Source organism: Vespa crabro, chromosome 10 (assembly GCF_910589235.1).
Source record: "Vespa crabro chromosome 10, iyVesCrab1.2, whole genome shotgun sequence".
NCBI classification, from domain to species: domain Eukaryota; kingdom Metazoa; phylum Arthropoda; class Insecta; order Hymenoptera; family Vespidae; genus Vespa; species Vespa crabro.
The window spans coordinates 1351614-1367337 of record NC_060964.1 but is presented as its reverse complement, the minus strand read 5'-3'; the positions used below and the strand labels follow the sequence as shown (position 1 = coordinate 1367337).

The window sequence follows — 15724 nt, the reverse complement described above, 5'->3', positions numbered from 1 at the left end:
CAATTGTTATTACGTTTTCTCCTTGTTGTCTATCGTGTTATATTCTATGTTATTATCACTATGATATTGAAAATTGAAAAGTGTTATGCGAATGCCAACGCATTGACACCGAACGCCATCTATCGTATATGTCGTACGTGCGCTATAATATATAATCGTAATGAAATATTAAAATGGATCGAACGACGTGATAATGAAAGAATATTAAAATAATATAAAACGAATATAACAGAAATAAGAATGAAGATAAATTAAAAATAATTCTCAGGGAGAAAATTGAAATGAGGAAAATGATAAAACGTAAAGAAAAAAAAATATTCGAGACGACAATCGATCTAACAACGTATTCACGTTCGAATCAATGACCGGTAGGTAGGAATAGCGATATACAGATATACAGATTCGCGGGGCGATTTGGCAACGTCGCGTTCGCATCGCTGTTAGCGGAGTCTACGTACGGTGGCGTCAGTATTCCGCGAGCTTCCATCGCGTACTCTTCAAGGAAGTTGTGACTTAGTGATTAATCGATTGGTCGAGCAAGAGAGCGAGCGAGCTAGCTAGCCGGATTTTAGAGGTCGAAGAGAAACTGCGAAGAAAAGTCGCCTTTTTCGATTGTTAAGGTACAACGAAGAAGAGAAAATGGCGGACACGGATGGACATGAGAATGGCACCAGCAACGGCGACGTGCCTGAGATCGAGCTTATCATCAAGGTGAGTGTGAGTGTGAGTGTGGTGTGTGACGTGTGCGTGATGTGTGTATGTGTGTGTATGTATCTCTCTCTCACTCTCTCTCTCTCTCTCTCGCTCTCTCTCTTTGTGTACATGTACCGTAAACGTATGCATGTATATGCGTACGTATTTTACACACAAAACGCGCGTCCTCTGCTTTAGCAAGAGAAGGATAGAGATGAGACAACTGCTTGAACTCAGAGGAGCTCTTATAGACAGAGAGAGAGAGAAAGAGAGTGATATTGAGAGACGTGTGGAGGGAAAAGGAGGTACTCCGCAGGCGATATGGGCGTGGAACGAACGACTCTTAGCGAGTTCGATCTCTTAAAAACTTCCTGTCTCTCGTCTTCCTCGTATCCTTTTTCTTTCTTTTTTTCTTCCTATCTTTTCTTCTCTCTCTCTCTCTTTTCTCTTTTTTCTCTCTTATTCTTTTTTCTTCGTTTATACGCTAAAGAAGATAAAGAAAAAGAAAAAGAAGAATTATCGGAAGACAAGAAAATGATCTTTGGTGAACATGAGAGGAATAGAGAGAGAGAGAGAGAGGGCGCATCACAAGTCAAAAAGCATCCGGTAGTGGTGAACTACTGCTGCCACTATACTTCGTTATCGGTTTTGTGTATATACATATGTGTATATATATATATATATATATACATACACATAATTATGTACGTCATATCTTCGAACTGTGTTTGGTGCCAATGGTGGTAGTGCTGCTCTAGTAATAATGATGATGATGATGATGATGATGATAATTATGGTGATGATTTTTGGTGCTGGTGTTCATTTTGTGTTGATCGTATACGTTCTTACGCCAATGTCGACCACCCTGTCTCAGCTGTCTTTTGTTTTTACATCGCTTCGCCGGATGGCGGCCAATTTTGGAGACTCTCTTTGGGTCGGCAAGGTTGCGTCGAACGAGCCTGGATCGAAAATGGATCAAAGTCGTTCCAGTGATCGGAATGGTAGGAGAGACAATACAAGCTCTCTATTTTTTTCTTTTTCTTCTTCTTTTTATTATTATTATTATTATTATTATTATTATTATTATTATTATTATTATTATTATTATTATTATTATTATTATTATTATCATTATTATTATTACTATTATTGTTATTGTTATTATTATTTTTATTATTATTAATATTATTATGCAAGAGATTTTTTTGTATACTTGTGTGCGCGTGCGTGTACACTTTTTAAGAGATTGTCTCTGTATGGAAAAAACGAAAAATTAAATGAATAAATGAAAAATATAGTATGATTGAAATATAAAGATAACAAATCTTTTTGCGCTTTATCTCACGATTTTTATATGTTGCAGAATGTATTAAAATGCAAATAAATTTTTTTTATCGTGTGTATATATATATATATATAGATGAGAGCGACGTAGCGAAGAAAACCGTACTGATGCTTCATTGAACTTTTCGAATTCATTTTAAATGTGCGATCTTTGCTCTCTCCTTTATGTGCATTTATTAACTCAATGCATGGCGCGTATGCCATGTTAATTTCCAGTGCGAATTTTCATTATCCCCTTTCAATTATTTTTTCCTTTACTTTCTAGTTCCGTGAGACGGACCTCGTTTATACGATTCAATGAATTTTTCCGAGAGTCATCTTTGTTTGGATTGCAAGTAATGTCGGAGAAATACACACACGTATGCAATCACGCGCGCGCGCACACGTATACACACGAACACATATATATGTAAATATATATATATATATATATATATATATATAACATACATACACATACCATGTACGATCAATAATAATGTGTACCAATAGATTTGGCACCAGTACGAAAAGTTTAAATTGTTCTTCTATCTATAACTAACGTTATTATTCTATTTCTATAGAACACTTGTACACATTCGTTGTATTATAAATTGTTATATATATATATATATATATATATGTATTGCACGAGTAAACCATTTGGAGAAACATAGTTCTCAATTCGTTCTCATATTAATGAGCACTCATAGGAAGAAAGCAATATTTACGTGAAATGAGAACATGTTCCCCTTTGTTTCTCATCGACTTCGATGTTCTATAGTTCGTATCACTCTGTGGAAAAAAAAAATCGCGTAAAAAAGAAAAAGGTCGTTTACGAATGGTATATAAATGGAAAAATTCATTTACGAATGGTATATAAAACTTATATTAATGACCGATACAAATTATTCAATAAAGCAATTTAAAATAGAGAAATCCATTTAGTGAAAATGTTTTATTTAACAAAAAAAGAAATAAAAAATAAAGAAAAATATATTAAAAAAAATACAATTTGATATACAATGTGTTAGTATGATTCATCGTGCAACATATTCTAAATTTTTCCGCAGTCAGTCACAGTAAAAGTAAGTAAAATGTGCGAGTTAAACTTGTTGGAAAAAATAAAAAAATTCCCCGTGTAATAAGAGAACCAGATGTATTTCGATAGATATTACGTTATCTATTTATTCGTAGAATGTTTCGAATGATTATTTCTAATAGATAATCATATTTTTTCTTTTTCTTATACGATAGGATAAAAATCATGAAATCAAAATCGACTGACTGGGTTAGTAGGCCTTGATTGACCTAAATGGTGTTTACCGACATCGTGATTTTTTTTCAAAACGAACGTAATACGTATTTTAGGTAATAAAAAGTGTCGGCGTACGAAGATGATCATCGTTCAACGATAAGAGATAATCGGGAATTGACGAATAAATTGTTTATCAAATTGATAAAATCTAAGAGATAAAGTATAGATTCTCTCTTTTTTTTCTTCGAGGATTTTAGGCCACCCAAAAAAAAATTAAAAAAAATGATATCAACGTAATCAACATTTTTGATTGATTATAACACATTCATTTAAGTGTCATGTGCAATATATATATATGTATATATATATATATATATATATATGTCAAAGAAATCATTTTTAAAATCCACTTATTTATATATTTTTGAATATTGTTTACTTATATTATTTATATCATTTGCCAAAATTTTCATGGAATAAATTTGTAAGTAAGGTAGAACGAGGAGAAGGGTGCAAAGACTAGAACGGGAAAAAGAAAAAAAAATGATTAACGTATCTCTCATTAGATATATGTACCTTAGCGCGTGTGTGTGTCTCTCTCTCTCTCCCTCTCTCTTTTTCTATATGTGTGTGTATGTTACTGTCTGTGTGCGTACGTGTACAGAATATTTTGCGAGCATGAGCGAGTTATCGAGTTATTTATATGTTTATGTAACACAAGCGGCATTTCACTTGGCTACTCTGGAGCTCGCGGGTTTTCCACTTATGTTAATACTACGATCGGTATTCTGTATTAAATAAACGTAAGTAACACGATAACTCGATTTCGTGAATGCCACGAAAGAACACGAGTGTCACTGTACCTTTTACGATCTATGAATGTATGTATATATGCATGTACGTGTATATATATATGTATATATATATATATATGTATTGTCTATATAGAAGTAGGTAAACATTTCTTTCGTTCGTCTCTAGCTTCTGCATACGTTGGTAATTTTCCATATGAAATAATGACGTCTGGGTCTACGTTTAAAGCTTGGGAAAAAAAAAAAAGAAAAGAAAAAAAATACGAAATATCAACGAAACGTTACTTAGAATTAGATAACAGAGTACAATTTGATGTGTATCCATAGATAGATGGTTTACAAAATCAATTATCGTGATCAATCATTGATTAATAAGATTTTTCAGCCATTTTATTTTGAAGTCCTCGAAAAAAGAAACAAAAAAAAAGAAATAGTAAAAGATACGTATCAATGACGTGTAAATGTATTAACCTTTTGATTCAGAGTCCAACGTGACTGATTAAAAGAATCTATAGCGATGGGTATCGAATGTACGAAAGGAAGGAAGAAAAAAGAAAGAAAAAACAGAAAAAGGGCGGGAGAACTCAGTTTTGATAACGAAAGCCGATTTATCATACCTAACGCGAAGATAACGTTCCTCGTACGAGATGATATCGATTATATTGTATTCTCTTTCTCTTTCTCTCTCTCTCTCTCTCTCTCTCTCTTTCTCTTTTTTTCTTTCTTCTTATCATCTTTTATCCGTCTTGTATTGTGTACGTTTTTTTATTTTTTTTTCTTTTTTTTCTTTTTTTTCTTTTGTGCGATCGCGCGTAAAATTGGCTCGTATCACTCTCTCTCTCTCTCTCTCTCTCTCTCTCTCTCTCTCTCTCTCTCTCTCTCTCTCTCTTTTTTTTTTTCTTTTCTTCTTAATTTTTCTTCTTCTTTTAAAGATTCGTAAATGCGATATCGGATGAAAGCCGATCGAGAGACTCTCTCCTTCTTAGATTGCTTTCTTTCACCGGCTTTCCGAAGAAATGTCGCTTTAAATGGAAGCGTTGTCCTGTTCTGGAACAAGAACTGGACAAATACGAGATATATTAACTAACTAAGCGATCGAAACTTTCGCCGATTAGATTCAATATGGACCAGATCTTGATCGGACTCGTCTATTATCTCATTTCTTTTCTTTTTTTTTTCTTTTTTTCCTTTTCTTTTTCTTTTTTTTAATATTTTCCACTATTTTTAATTATTCCACTAAGACCTTATAAAGAGTCCAATTCGTATCTACTTTTTTTTAACGTGGAAATATAATTAAACTATACTAAGCTAATTTCGTTATAGGGATGGACTGGGGAAGGAGTTTCCCAATTTTTTTCCCAACATAACATTATATTATTGTAACATTAATTTTATGTTTCATCTATTCAATTAGTTATACAATGATATTTGACATTTTTATTTCTATGGGTATATCTGTATTAATGAAAAATCTGAATATAATAGAGATAAGAAAGTGATAAAATGATGAGAGGTTTATTCTAACAAGCGGAATTTAACATAGATAGAATCGATAAAGCCAATTTAGAGCGATTTTTTTAAGCACTAGTATATTGTTATTGACAAATCAAAATTTCGATATTTTTACAATATATATCTAATTTTTCATAATATATTAATAATTAAAAAATAGTTTTGAAAACTAACGGATAGATACTAAGTTAAAAAATATATATATAATCTTCATGGTAATTCAACATTGCAAACATATAATAATAATACTATTACTATATTTATAATAATTAATAGTTTAATTGCATGTAACAATAAAATAATATTATTATATGTACTTATTAATGTTATATTATAATATATAGTAATAATAATATAATATTATTATATCTAATTAGCATAAGCATTAAACAACAATGTATTTATTTATAAATACAACAATTGAATTTTTTTAATATAATTATATTCATAAGAAATTAGAAGTATATATACATCAATCGGTAATAAATTAGTTGTATTTTTTTATTTATTTTATTAATTTTATTATTAAATATCGTCAATTATTTATAATAATTAAATGCATACAGCTTTTACGATGATATCATCATGCGATTACAAATATTTTCCTTGTTTAAAGATAGTAAATCGTCTTAATCCCATCAGTATCGTACATATACTATATATAAACTGTTCACAAGCCAGTTCGATTAACCTTAAATTTAGAATTCTTTTTTACAAATTTGAATGCCTAAACATTTGATTGACGCTTAAAACTATTTATATTTAAAATAAATTTATTTAATAATTAAGCGTGTAATGTTCACTAAATGATAAAACAATTTATATATAGATAGATAAAAAAAGAAAATATATATATATATTATCGATCGATAACAAATCATTTTTATTTTTTATTTTCTTTTTATTTTATTATTTATTTTAAAATTTATTGACAATTATTTACAATAGTTAAATATATACAATTTTTACAAATGTGTGTGTGTGTGTGTGTGTGTGTGTGTGTGTGAGCACGCGCGTGTGTGTGTGTGTGCACGCGTGTGTGTGTGTGTAGACTTAATTGTTAAACAATTATCAAATAACATTATGAACAATGATCGGAGAGAAAAAACGAGAGGAGAACTTTTTATTTGAATATTTTTATTCTCTTTCATTCCTCTTTAAAGATAAATTACTAGTTTTTTAGTACACATTGTATATACCATATACGTACTTTACGTTAGAACGTAAGCGAAGCTTGCTTCTCGATAATGATTAAACGTTAACCGGCTGACCTTGCGATCCGGAGGCGATCCTACAAAGTGTGTCAAATTGTATACGACGAAACGGCGAAGACCGTAACGCGCACGAACGAACGAAGAAGTCCTCGAGAGATTCTACCGTTAAACGATGAACTCCTTTGCCTTCCGCTTTCTTCGCCCGTCTTTCTCCAGTGTGCCGTGTAAACGACAACCTGCCTGTTTTTTTTTTCTTCCCTTCTCTTCTGATTGCTATCTTCTCTCTTCTTCTCCCTTTTTCTCCCTTTTTGATTGCTATCTCTCTTTCTCTCTCTCTCTCTCTCTCTCTTTCTCTCTCTCTCTCTCTCTCTCTCTCTCTCTCTCTCTCTCTTTCATACAACACGCACGGACATATATACATTTGCTTGGTTCTTCCTTTCTCTCTTTTGATATCTTCTCTATATACTTGGTGTTTCATAAATTGATATATTGTTTTTTTCTCATTGTAATGAAACTTTTACGATACATATTGATTTAAATCATTTATCTTCAAAATGTCGTCTATAGTCTCTCTCTTTTTTTTTTTTGGAAAGGAAGGTAACATAAATTTTAGATCAAATAAAATCTCTATATTTTTCTTTTTAATTTATTTTCTTAATAAAGTAATTATTTTTCAAAGATATCATTCGAACATATGTGATATATCTTTGACGTTCAAAAAATGGATCGTTTTATTTAGAAGGAATCAAAAAGAGAGAGAAAAAAGAGATAATAATTTTAAAAAGAATATTAATAAATGTTTAGAAATATTCCTATAAATTTGTAGTCTCATTGTAAGTAAGAAGAATATTTTAGAATGAAACATTCCGCGCGCATGCGTTTACATACACACAGGTGTATGTGTATGTGTCTGTATCTATCTTTTCCTTCCTCTGATTAATCTCTCTCTCTCTCTCTCTCTCTCTCTCTCTCTCTCTCTCTCTCTCTCTCTCTCTCTCTTCCTCCGATTAATTCCATGTGGCAATTCACCTCCAGTACTCGACTATTATCGTCGTTGAGTCAGTAAACGCGACCTAATAGGAATTTGGAGTCATTATATTTCCCTTCCTACCAATCCCCTTTCCTTCCTCCCCCTCCCACTATGGTAGACAGTTCGCGAAGGCGATTATTAAAGTGCACTTAAGAACTTTTACGAACTTTTATTCGACCTTTGCATAAAGGGGGAACGCTATCAATTGTAAATTCATTTAACTCCATTGTAGAACTATGCATAAATACACGTAGAGGCTTACACATGTACACATGTATACATAACAGATGTTGTATTATTATTACGATGTAATTGAGTAAAATGTATTTTCAACAACATTAATGAAAGAAATGACGTAAAAGAAGAGACACAGTATGTAATATATATACTGGTTCATAATAACAAAGGCTCTTATCATTTTATTTTGCAGTATTCCATTGCGGTTATACGAGCGATATTATATGGAGGTTGTATGGGATCGAGAGAGAGAGAGAGAGAGAGAGAGAGAGAGAGAGAGAGAGAGAGAGAGAAGGAGAGTAATAAATTTATTGAGGAAAAAAAGGGAAGAGAAAGAGAAAACAGAAAGAAAAAGAAAGGTAGAGATAAAAAGACATAGGCAGACAATATAAGTGCATGAATTTATAAGAGAGAGAGACTTGTTAATCTTTTTTAAAGGTCATAAAAAACATGCCCAGTCAGAAGTCATAGATGCTTTAGGTTGATGAATCATCTTCGTGAGATCGTAATAAGGAGTTGAAGAAATAGATCGAAAGACCCTGACGTTGGATAAGGAAGTCGTCCTTCGCTCACGAACGACGAGAGATTCTTCTTTTCTTTTCCTTTTATATCTTTTTTTTTTCTTTTTCTTCTTTTGTTTTTCAATCTCTCGTCGAAGATATCTTACTTAAATTCCTTTTTCCTTTTTTATTTTATTTTTATTTTATTTTATTTTATTTTATTTTATTTTATTTTATCTTTCATTTTTTATTCTTGGCGTCACGTTTCCGCGTGTTTCGGAAACACTTCTTTCGTTATTTCATTAAAAACTACGCGTTTGGAATTTTTCGTAAAAATATATGGCGTACGTAATAGTTAATACGTGCAATTTATACGTAAATGTATGTAGGTATGTATGCACGTATGTTTGTAGGTACGTATCTATATATATATAACATTTTATTCGTTTTCGTATTTATTCAATTTCAGGGGCAGGTCGTTGAAATTACGATTCAAGAATAAAATAGACGTATGTATGTATGTATCCGTTGTAACATATACATCAGTGTTTCTCAATCCTTTTACCGTGGAACGATCGAATACGTTTTGTTTGTAACGGTACAGCGGCCCAAATGTTTATAATATAAAATTTTGAAGTACCGATTATGGTGAAATTACCGCATTATAATGGTCGTTGTATATTATTTTAAACGATAACGCGATTGTTTCATTATTCTCACTAATTCCCGATATAAAATATGAAAAATATATCAATTTCTTGAAAATTTTTAATTAATCAATCATTTTAATCGTTTTGTCGTAATACGTAAGCAGCAGGTATTCATTTCGCGGTTTATAAGCTGAGGAATATATGTTGGTATACACGTAATATTATATATACAGATACGTAAGTAGATACGTAAATACTTTCGAAAAATGCTCACGAGTTACGTTCTAAACGTTTTATTTCGAGACGATTCTGGTTGAAAATTTGCCGTTCTACTCGAATATCGTGCGAACGGAAACCGTTTCGTGTTTCTTTGAGTGTTCAATGTTGGATGGTATGTGAACGAAAAAAAAGAGGAAAAAAAAGAAAAGAAAAAAAAATTACGTGAATCTTTGGCGAAGGAATCACAGCATATTTTAACTCCTTTCACTCTTTCTCCTTTGGTATTCGGACAAAAAGATTTCATTTTCTCTCTCTCTCTCTCTCTCTCTCTCTCTCTCTCTCTCTCTCTTTCATATTTTAATATATTCTATAATTTTTTAGTGAATCATTAAAAGAAAGAAAGTACAAATAGAATTTTGATCTTTGATACAGTATATGTATATTAACATATTTTACAGTATAATTGTAATTATTCTTTACTCATACTGTGTGTGTGTGTGTGTGTGTGTGTATGTGTGTGTGTGTGTATGTGTGTGTGTGTGTGTTGTAAATTCATAAATGTTATCAACATTAATGACTAAAATTTAACGTCTGATCTTATACAATAACATTTTATATATGTAACATTATGAAACAATTTTTCTCGAACTATACTTTGCTGAAAGAAAATAATAAGTGGTTCAATGAAAAATTATGAAAATTAATATTATTTTATTATTTCCACGCGTTTTGTTTTTCATTTGATTAATATATGTAAATCAATATTCTTTTTGTTTTCTTAACTCTTATATTTACTCGTTTCATTTATATATTATTAAATGTATTTATATATTATTAAATGTATAATATAATTTATTGAAATAACCAAGTTGTTCTGTAATTTTGGGACTTTTTAGAAATTATTTCTTACAAAATTTAGGAAACACTATTTTAAGGCAAAAACATATTCGACGAAATTAATAATTCTGACGTATGTATATTCTTTCGTCAATTCACATTCAAAAATATAAAAGAAACGATTATTTTCATCGTTAATTTCATATTTATCGTTGATCTTGTTAACCCTTTATAATTCGATTTTATTCGGCCTCGAAAAGAAAAAGTATATCTGGCAAAAATTACTTGTTTTTTTTTTCTACATAGAATATTTTGCCATTATAAAAAGTATTCCAAAAAAATAAAAGAAAAAAATAAATAAACTAAGTTGATTCTGAAATAATCTTGAATCTTCTTACTAAAACGATAAATACTATAATATTTTAATCCTTAAATCCGATAGCTCTTCTCTATAGAATTTTTCTTCAAAGCGCCATATTTCGAGATAAAAATTTATTACGTTATACTTTAAATACATTTGTATATATTAAAATATAGTATTATTATTATACCACATTAAGTATAACTTAGACTTCAAAAAAAAAAGAACACTAAAAATTCCTATACGAATCGACAGATAATTTTATAGTGATAAAATGAAATAAAATTTAGAATATTTGAATAGATATACATATATATATATGAATTTAACTATGTGACTTCAAAGTTATATCGCATTATAAAGAGTTAAATTAACATTTTAATGGTTTATGATAGTATACATACATAAATGTATATATATATACACACACACACACACATATATATATATATATATATATATGCATATCATGCATACAATCGTTTTACCTTATCGCTAATCGAAGAAATTTCCGGCACTCGAATAGCCAAGCTTTCATAAGAGAGAAAGGAGGTGGCGAGAAATAAACGTGGCAATAGATCACACTGCCTCCTTGAAGATAGAAGATGCCGAAGAAATGTCTTTCGTGACATTTTATCCGAGATCGAAGTTCTTCGCACGTGATGTGTTATACCATCAAAGAAATTTCAACGAACGGTAGATTCATATTTTCATTTCTCTCTCTCTCTTTTTCTCTCTTTCTCTCTCTCTCTCTCTCTTATTTTATATATATATAATGTTTCTTTGTTTTGTTTGAATCGTTTTTTTTTTCTTCTTTTTTTTCTTTAGATATCTCCGAAGAGTTCCACACGCTTTCAATATAGTAAAAGATTATTTTCAATATTATTTGAAAAATCAAATAACTGTACATATATTTACGTTTTTTATTAAAATCTAAACTTACGTGTCATTATCCTGTCTTATTGTATTATTGCTCACTCTAAGTATTAAAATTTTGACAATTTTCTTTCCTTTTCGTTTTTTTTCTTCTTATTATTATTAGTTGTGAATGAATTAATATTGCACAGAATTACTTTTTTGATGAATTAGAGTATTTCAGGATTAAAAATAAAATTATTAATTTCCATTTAATTTTGAATTTGCTTTTACGAAGGAGAATATGATTTCCTTATACGTTTGTATTCATTTTGTTTACTATGACTCATATAAACGCACGTCGTAACATGAAACTCGTCTCATGGATTTTCCTTATCGTTAAACGTACATATAAGATAAAATATATGTTTTTCTCGAATAATTGCGCGTACATGTGTACATATACAATAGATTAGGTCATTGCTCAACATATATACGTATGAGTGCATGTAGTATGTAGATATAGCAAACTTTGCTCTTACCGTATCGAGAAGACATTCTCTTCTTCACAAGCATCTCTTTCACCATACGATGAGAGGTTTTTATCCATTGTCACAAATCAACCATATAAAATTCCTACAAAATATTTTTCCAAGGACACGTGATAGGTACACGTTATATACAATTTAATTATTATTTAATTAATTGTATCAATGTATAAAAGCAATATTCTACAAAAGTGATTTTCTACAAATGAAAATTCTTCTCAGAATTTTTTTGTTTTTCTTTCTTTTTTTCTTTTTTTTTTGTTTTTTCTTTTATTTTGTAATCATTTATTATTCGATTAATGTTTTATCTTCAAATAAAGTATATGTATTCAATAACAGAAACGATGACAACAAAAATGATTTTCTATGTCATAATTTTTTCTTTTTTAAATCTTTATTATTCAAATCAATATTTTACTTTCAAATTATGTTCAATAATACGATATTCTATAAATAAGTATTTTTTCATTTATTTAATTATTTTTTTTTTTTTCTAAATCTTTTTATTATTCGAATAATGTTTTTTAACCTACAAATTGTGTTTTATAACGGGAATGTTATTTTAATCACTAAAAGTGATTATTTACGAATTGGAATTTTTTATATCTTTATTATTCGATTAACGTTTTATTTTGAAGTTGTTGAAAGGTCAAATGTTTTATGTCAAGTTTTTCATTCGCAAGGATTGAATCGCATAATTCGAAGGAAACCTTGACACTTCTCTTACTGCAACCCGAAAATTTCGACGAACAGGAATGGGCGATGCGTCATCGAGTAAAAAAGGAGCACAACGTAGGAACGCATATATGAGGAGAATAAATGTAGTATCATTGTAACGCTGACATAAATCCTCGGTGTAAAAAACATTGAAGGATATCGTAACACGGAAGGAATTATAACGGAGAGGTCAATTTTTTCGTTTCAGTTTTCTTTTTCTTTTTCTTTTGTTCTCGCATTATCCTTTTCAATCTCTTAAACGTTATTATGACGGTTATTTGTAAAGCCACAGATGCTACGGTATTTAAAGACGATCGTTGGACCGTAAAATAGAATCGATATTGCAAAAGGATAAAACTGGCAAATCGCCAGTTTTATTACGTTTGTCCAGATCTCCATCATTTCCTTGAAATTTATCTTCCGAAGTCTTTTCTTTGAGAGAGAAAGAGAAAGAGAGAGAGAGAGAGAGAGAGAGAGAGACAATTGGTATTCTGCCAAAAATTCTTAATAAATCGATTAGGTAAAATGGATATATGTCAAATATATTTAATATCAATTACATTGTTCTGTTCGCAGGCGTCAACGATCGATGGCCGTCGAAAAGGTGCTTGTCTCTTCTGTCAAGAGTACTTTATGGATTTGTACCTTCTCGCCGAGTTAAAGACGATCTCGTTGAAAGTGACGACCGTCGATATGCAAAAACCACCACCTGATTTTCGTACCAATTTCCAAGCGACCCCACCTCCTATTTTGATCGACAATGGCGATGCCATATTGGAGAACGAAAAGATCGAACGACACATCATGAAGAATATACCCGGTGGACATAATCTTTTCGTACAGGACAAAGAAGTTGCCACTTTAGTAGAGAATTTGTTTAGCGTAAGTTTTTCTCTATAGTTATTTAATTATATACCTATGTACATATTTTTATTCTTATATACAATAATATATTTATAAATCTGCTAAAATGATAAAGGATAGATATACATGTGATACAATAATTTTAATTTTTTGTTTTTCTTTTTTCTCTCTCTTTTTATATATATATATATATATATATATATATATATATATATATATATATATAGAAATTGAAATTGCTACTGCTCAATGCAAAAGACAAGGATAAAGATCCGAAGTCATCCTCTTTGATGGCACACTTACGAAAGATCGACGAACACTTGGGTCGCAAGGGTACGCGCTTTCTCACGGGCGATACGATGTGCTGTTTCGATTGTGAACTCATGCCACGACTTCAACACATCAGGGTCGCTGGGAAATACTTCGCGAATTTTGAAATTCCCGAAAGTCTGGTGCATCTTTGGAGATACATGCACCATATGTACAGGCTCGATGCATTTCTACAAAGTTGTCCGGCCGATCAAGACATCATAAATCATTATAAACTACAACAGGTAAAATTTATATATGAAATTAATTCTTTTTACCATCTTAGGGACTATATCCTTTGCAGGTTTTTCGAAAAATTTTTAATTATTATTTAAACGCATATAATGACAATGTTATTATTGTAAAATATGTTTATAATAAATGGAACATATTTTTTACGGAATAGAAATATATAGGATTTTATTCAGATTTATCTCAGATGTTATTGTAAAAGTATGTACAATTTATAATTTTTTTTCACACAGAAGAAAAAATTTTCTTTTTTGCCATTAGTTATAAACTTTTTCTTTGTATGAAAAATAATTTTTTTCTCTCTTTCGTGTAAAATTACGTACATTTTACAATAAAATAAAAGAAAAAAAAATCTTCATTTCTAAGAGAAATATGTTAATTTTAATAGATATCTTCAAAATTGCATGGTTATCAAAATATTTTTGGACGATAACCGAAATACCTATAAAACTATTATAAGATTTAAGATCTTGAATTACAAAAAGTCTTATGTGAATATATACACTAATGTTCTGCACATAGAAACAAACCGTAAAGATTTTTCTTTTCTTTTCATTACTATTACTCTTTACTATTAATATTTACGATGTTAATTGTAGAGCATGAAGATGAAAAAGCACGAGGAATTGGAGACGCCAACGTTCACTACCAGCATCCCTATCGAGGTCAATGACGACTAGGCTGGACCTTCGTCATCGAGTCTAGGATTTCTTTTTTTTTCTTTTCCTTGGATTCGAGACGATATAGTCAACATCATCAACAACATCATCAAAAACAACAATACAGTCCTAATACGATCAACCTATCGCGACAACAAATATTCGATGTAGCGAAGTTTCGATGAACCGTGTTTCGAACTTAAAAATGAATCGTTGGTGTTTTGTCCTTAGAGAAGGGAAAGAGGAATGTGAGAAAGTGGGAAACATTCCATCGAAACTTCCCGTCATTTAAAAAATTAGTGTTGACACGACTAAGTTGATCAATGTAAAAAAACAAATTTTCGAAAGCTTTTGCTACGTTTATATATATATGTATGTTTATATATATATGGCCGAGCCAAATCCAGATTAATTTAACTTTTTTATCACGATACTTTGAATAGGTAAAACAAGTATAAAAAAAAAAAAAGGAAAGGAGGAAGAAAAAACAGAAAACTCCACAAGCCCAAGTTTGATTCTTTATTTAAATTTTCATACATGTATGTACATACGAGTATAAATTGACGGTGTCGTTTTTCTTTTCCGCTTATTTTTCTTTAATTTTTAATATTACATACGAATAATGTATGTAAACGTTTATCAAGAGAACAACATGATGTTGCGTTGATAATAAATCGGACTTGTCATTTTTCGATGATAGCGATTATTTCTATTTGGTAATAAAACGAAGAAGAGATATTACGAATAAGAATAAGAGTATTTTTTTTTCTCGAAGCAACGAGCATCATGAAAGGAAAGAGGGAAAGAAAAGAAAAAGAAATTAAAAAAAAAGAAAACAAAAGAGAGAAAGAAAGAAATAAAAAGTAAAAAATAA

The 15724-nt window shown here is 30.2% G+C and overlaps 1 protein-coding gene across 2 annotated transcripts; it reads left to right on the top strand.

The window, feature by feature from the left end:
• Positions 1-429: 429 nt before the first annotated feature.
• On the top strand, positions 430-15601 carry LOC124427631 (chloride intracellular channel exc-4). 2 transcript variants are annotated; one of them, XM_046970800.1, is made up of 4 exons: positions 430-711; positions 13343-13648; positions 13858-14184; positions 14791-15601. In XM_046970800.1, the coding sequence occupies exons 1-4, from the start codon at positions 640-642 to the stop codon at positions 14869-14871; spliced, it is 786 nt and encodes a 261-aa protein (XP_046826756.1). In that variant the 5' UTR covers positions 430-639; the 3' UTR covers positions 14872-15601. The 2 variants fall into 2 exon arrangements, with proteins under 2 accessions (XP_046826756.1, XP_046826757.1); XM_046970801.1 differs by lacking the exon at positions 430-711 and adding an exon at positions 782-1694.
• Positions 15602-15724: the final 123 nt, after the last annotated feature.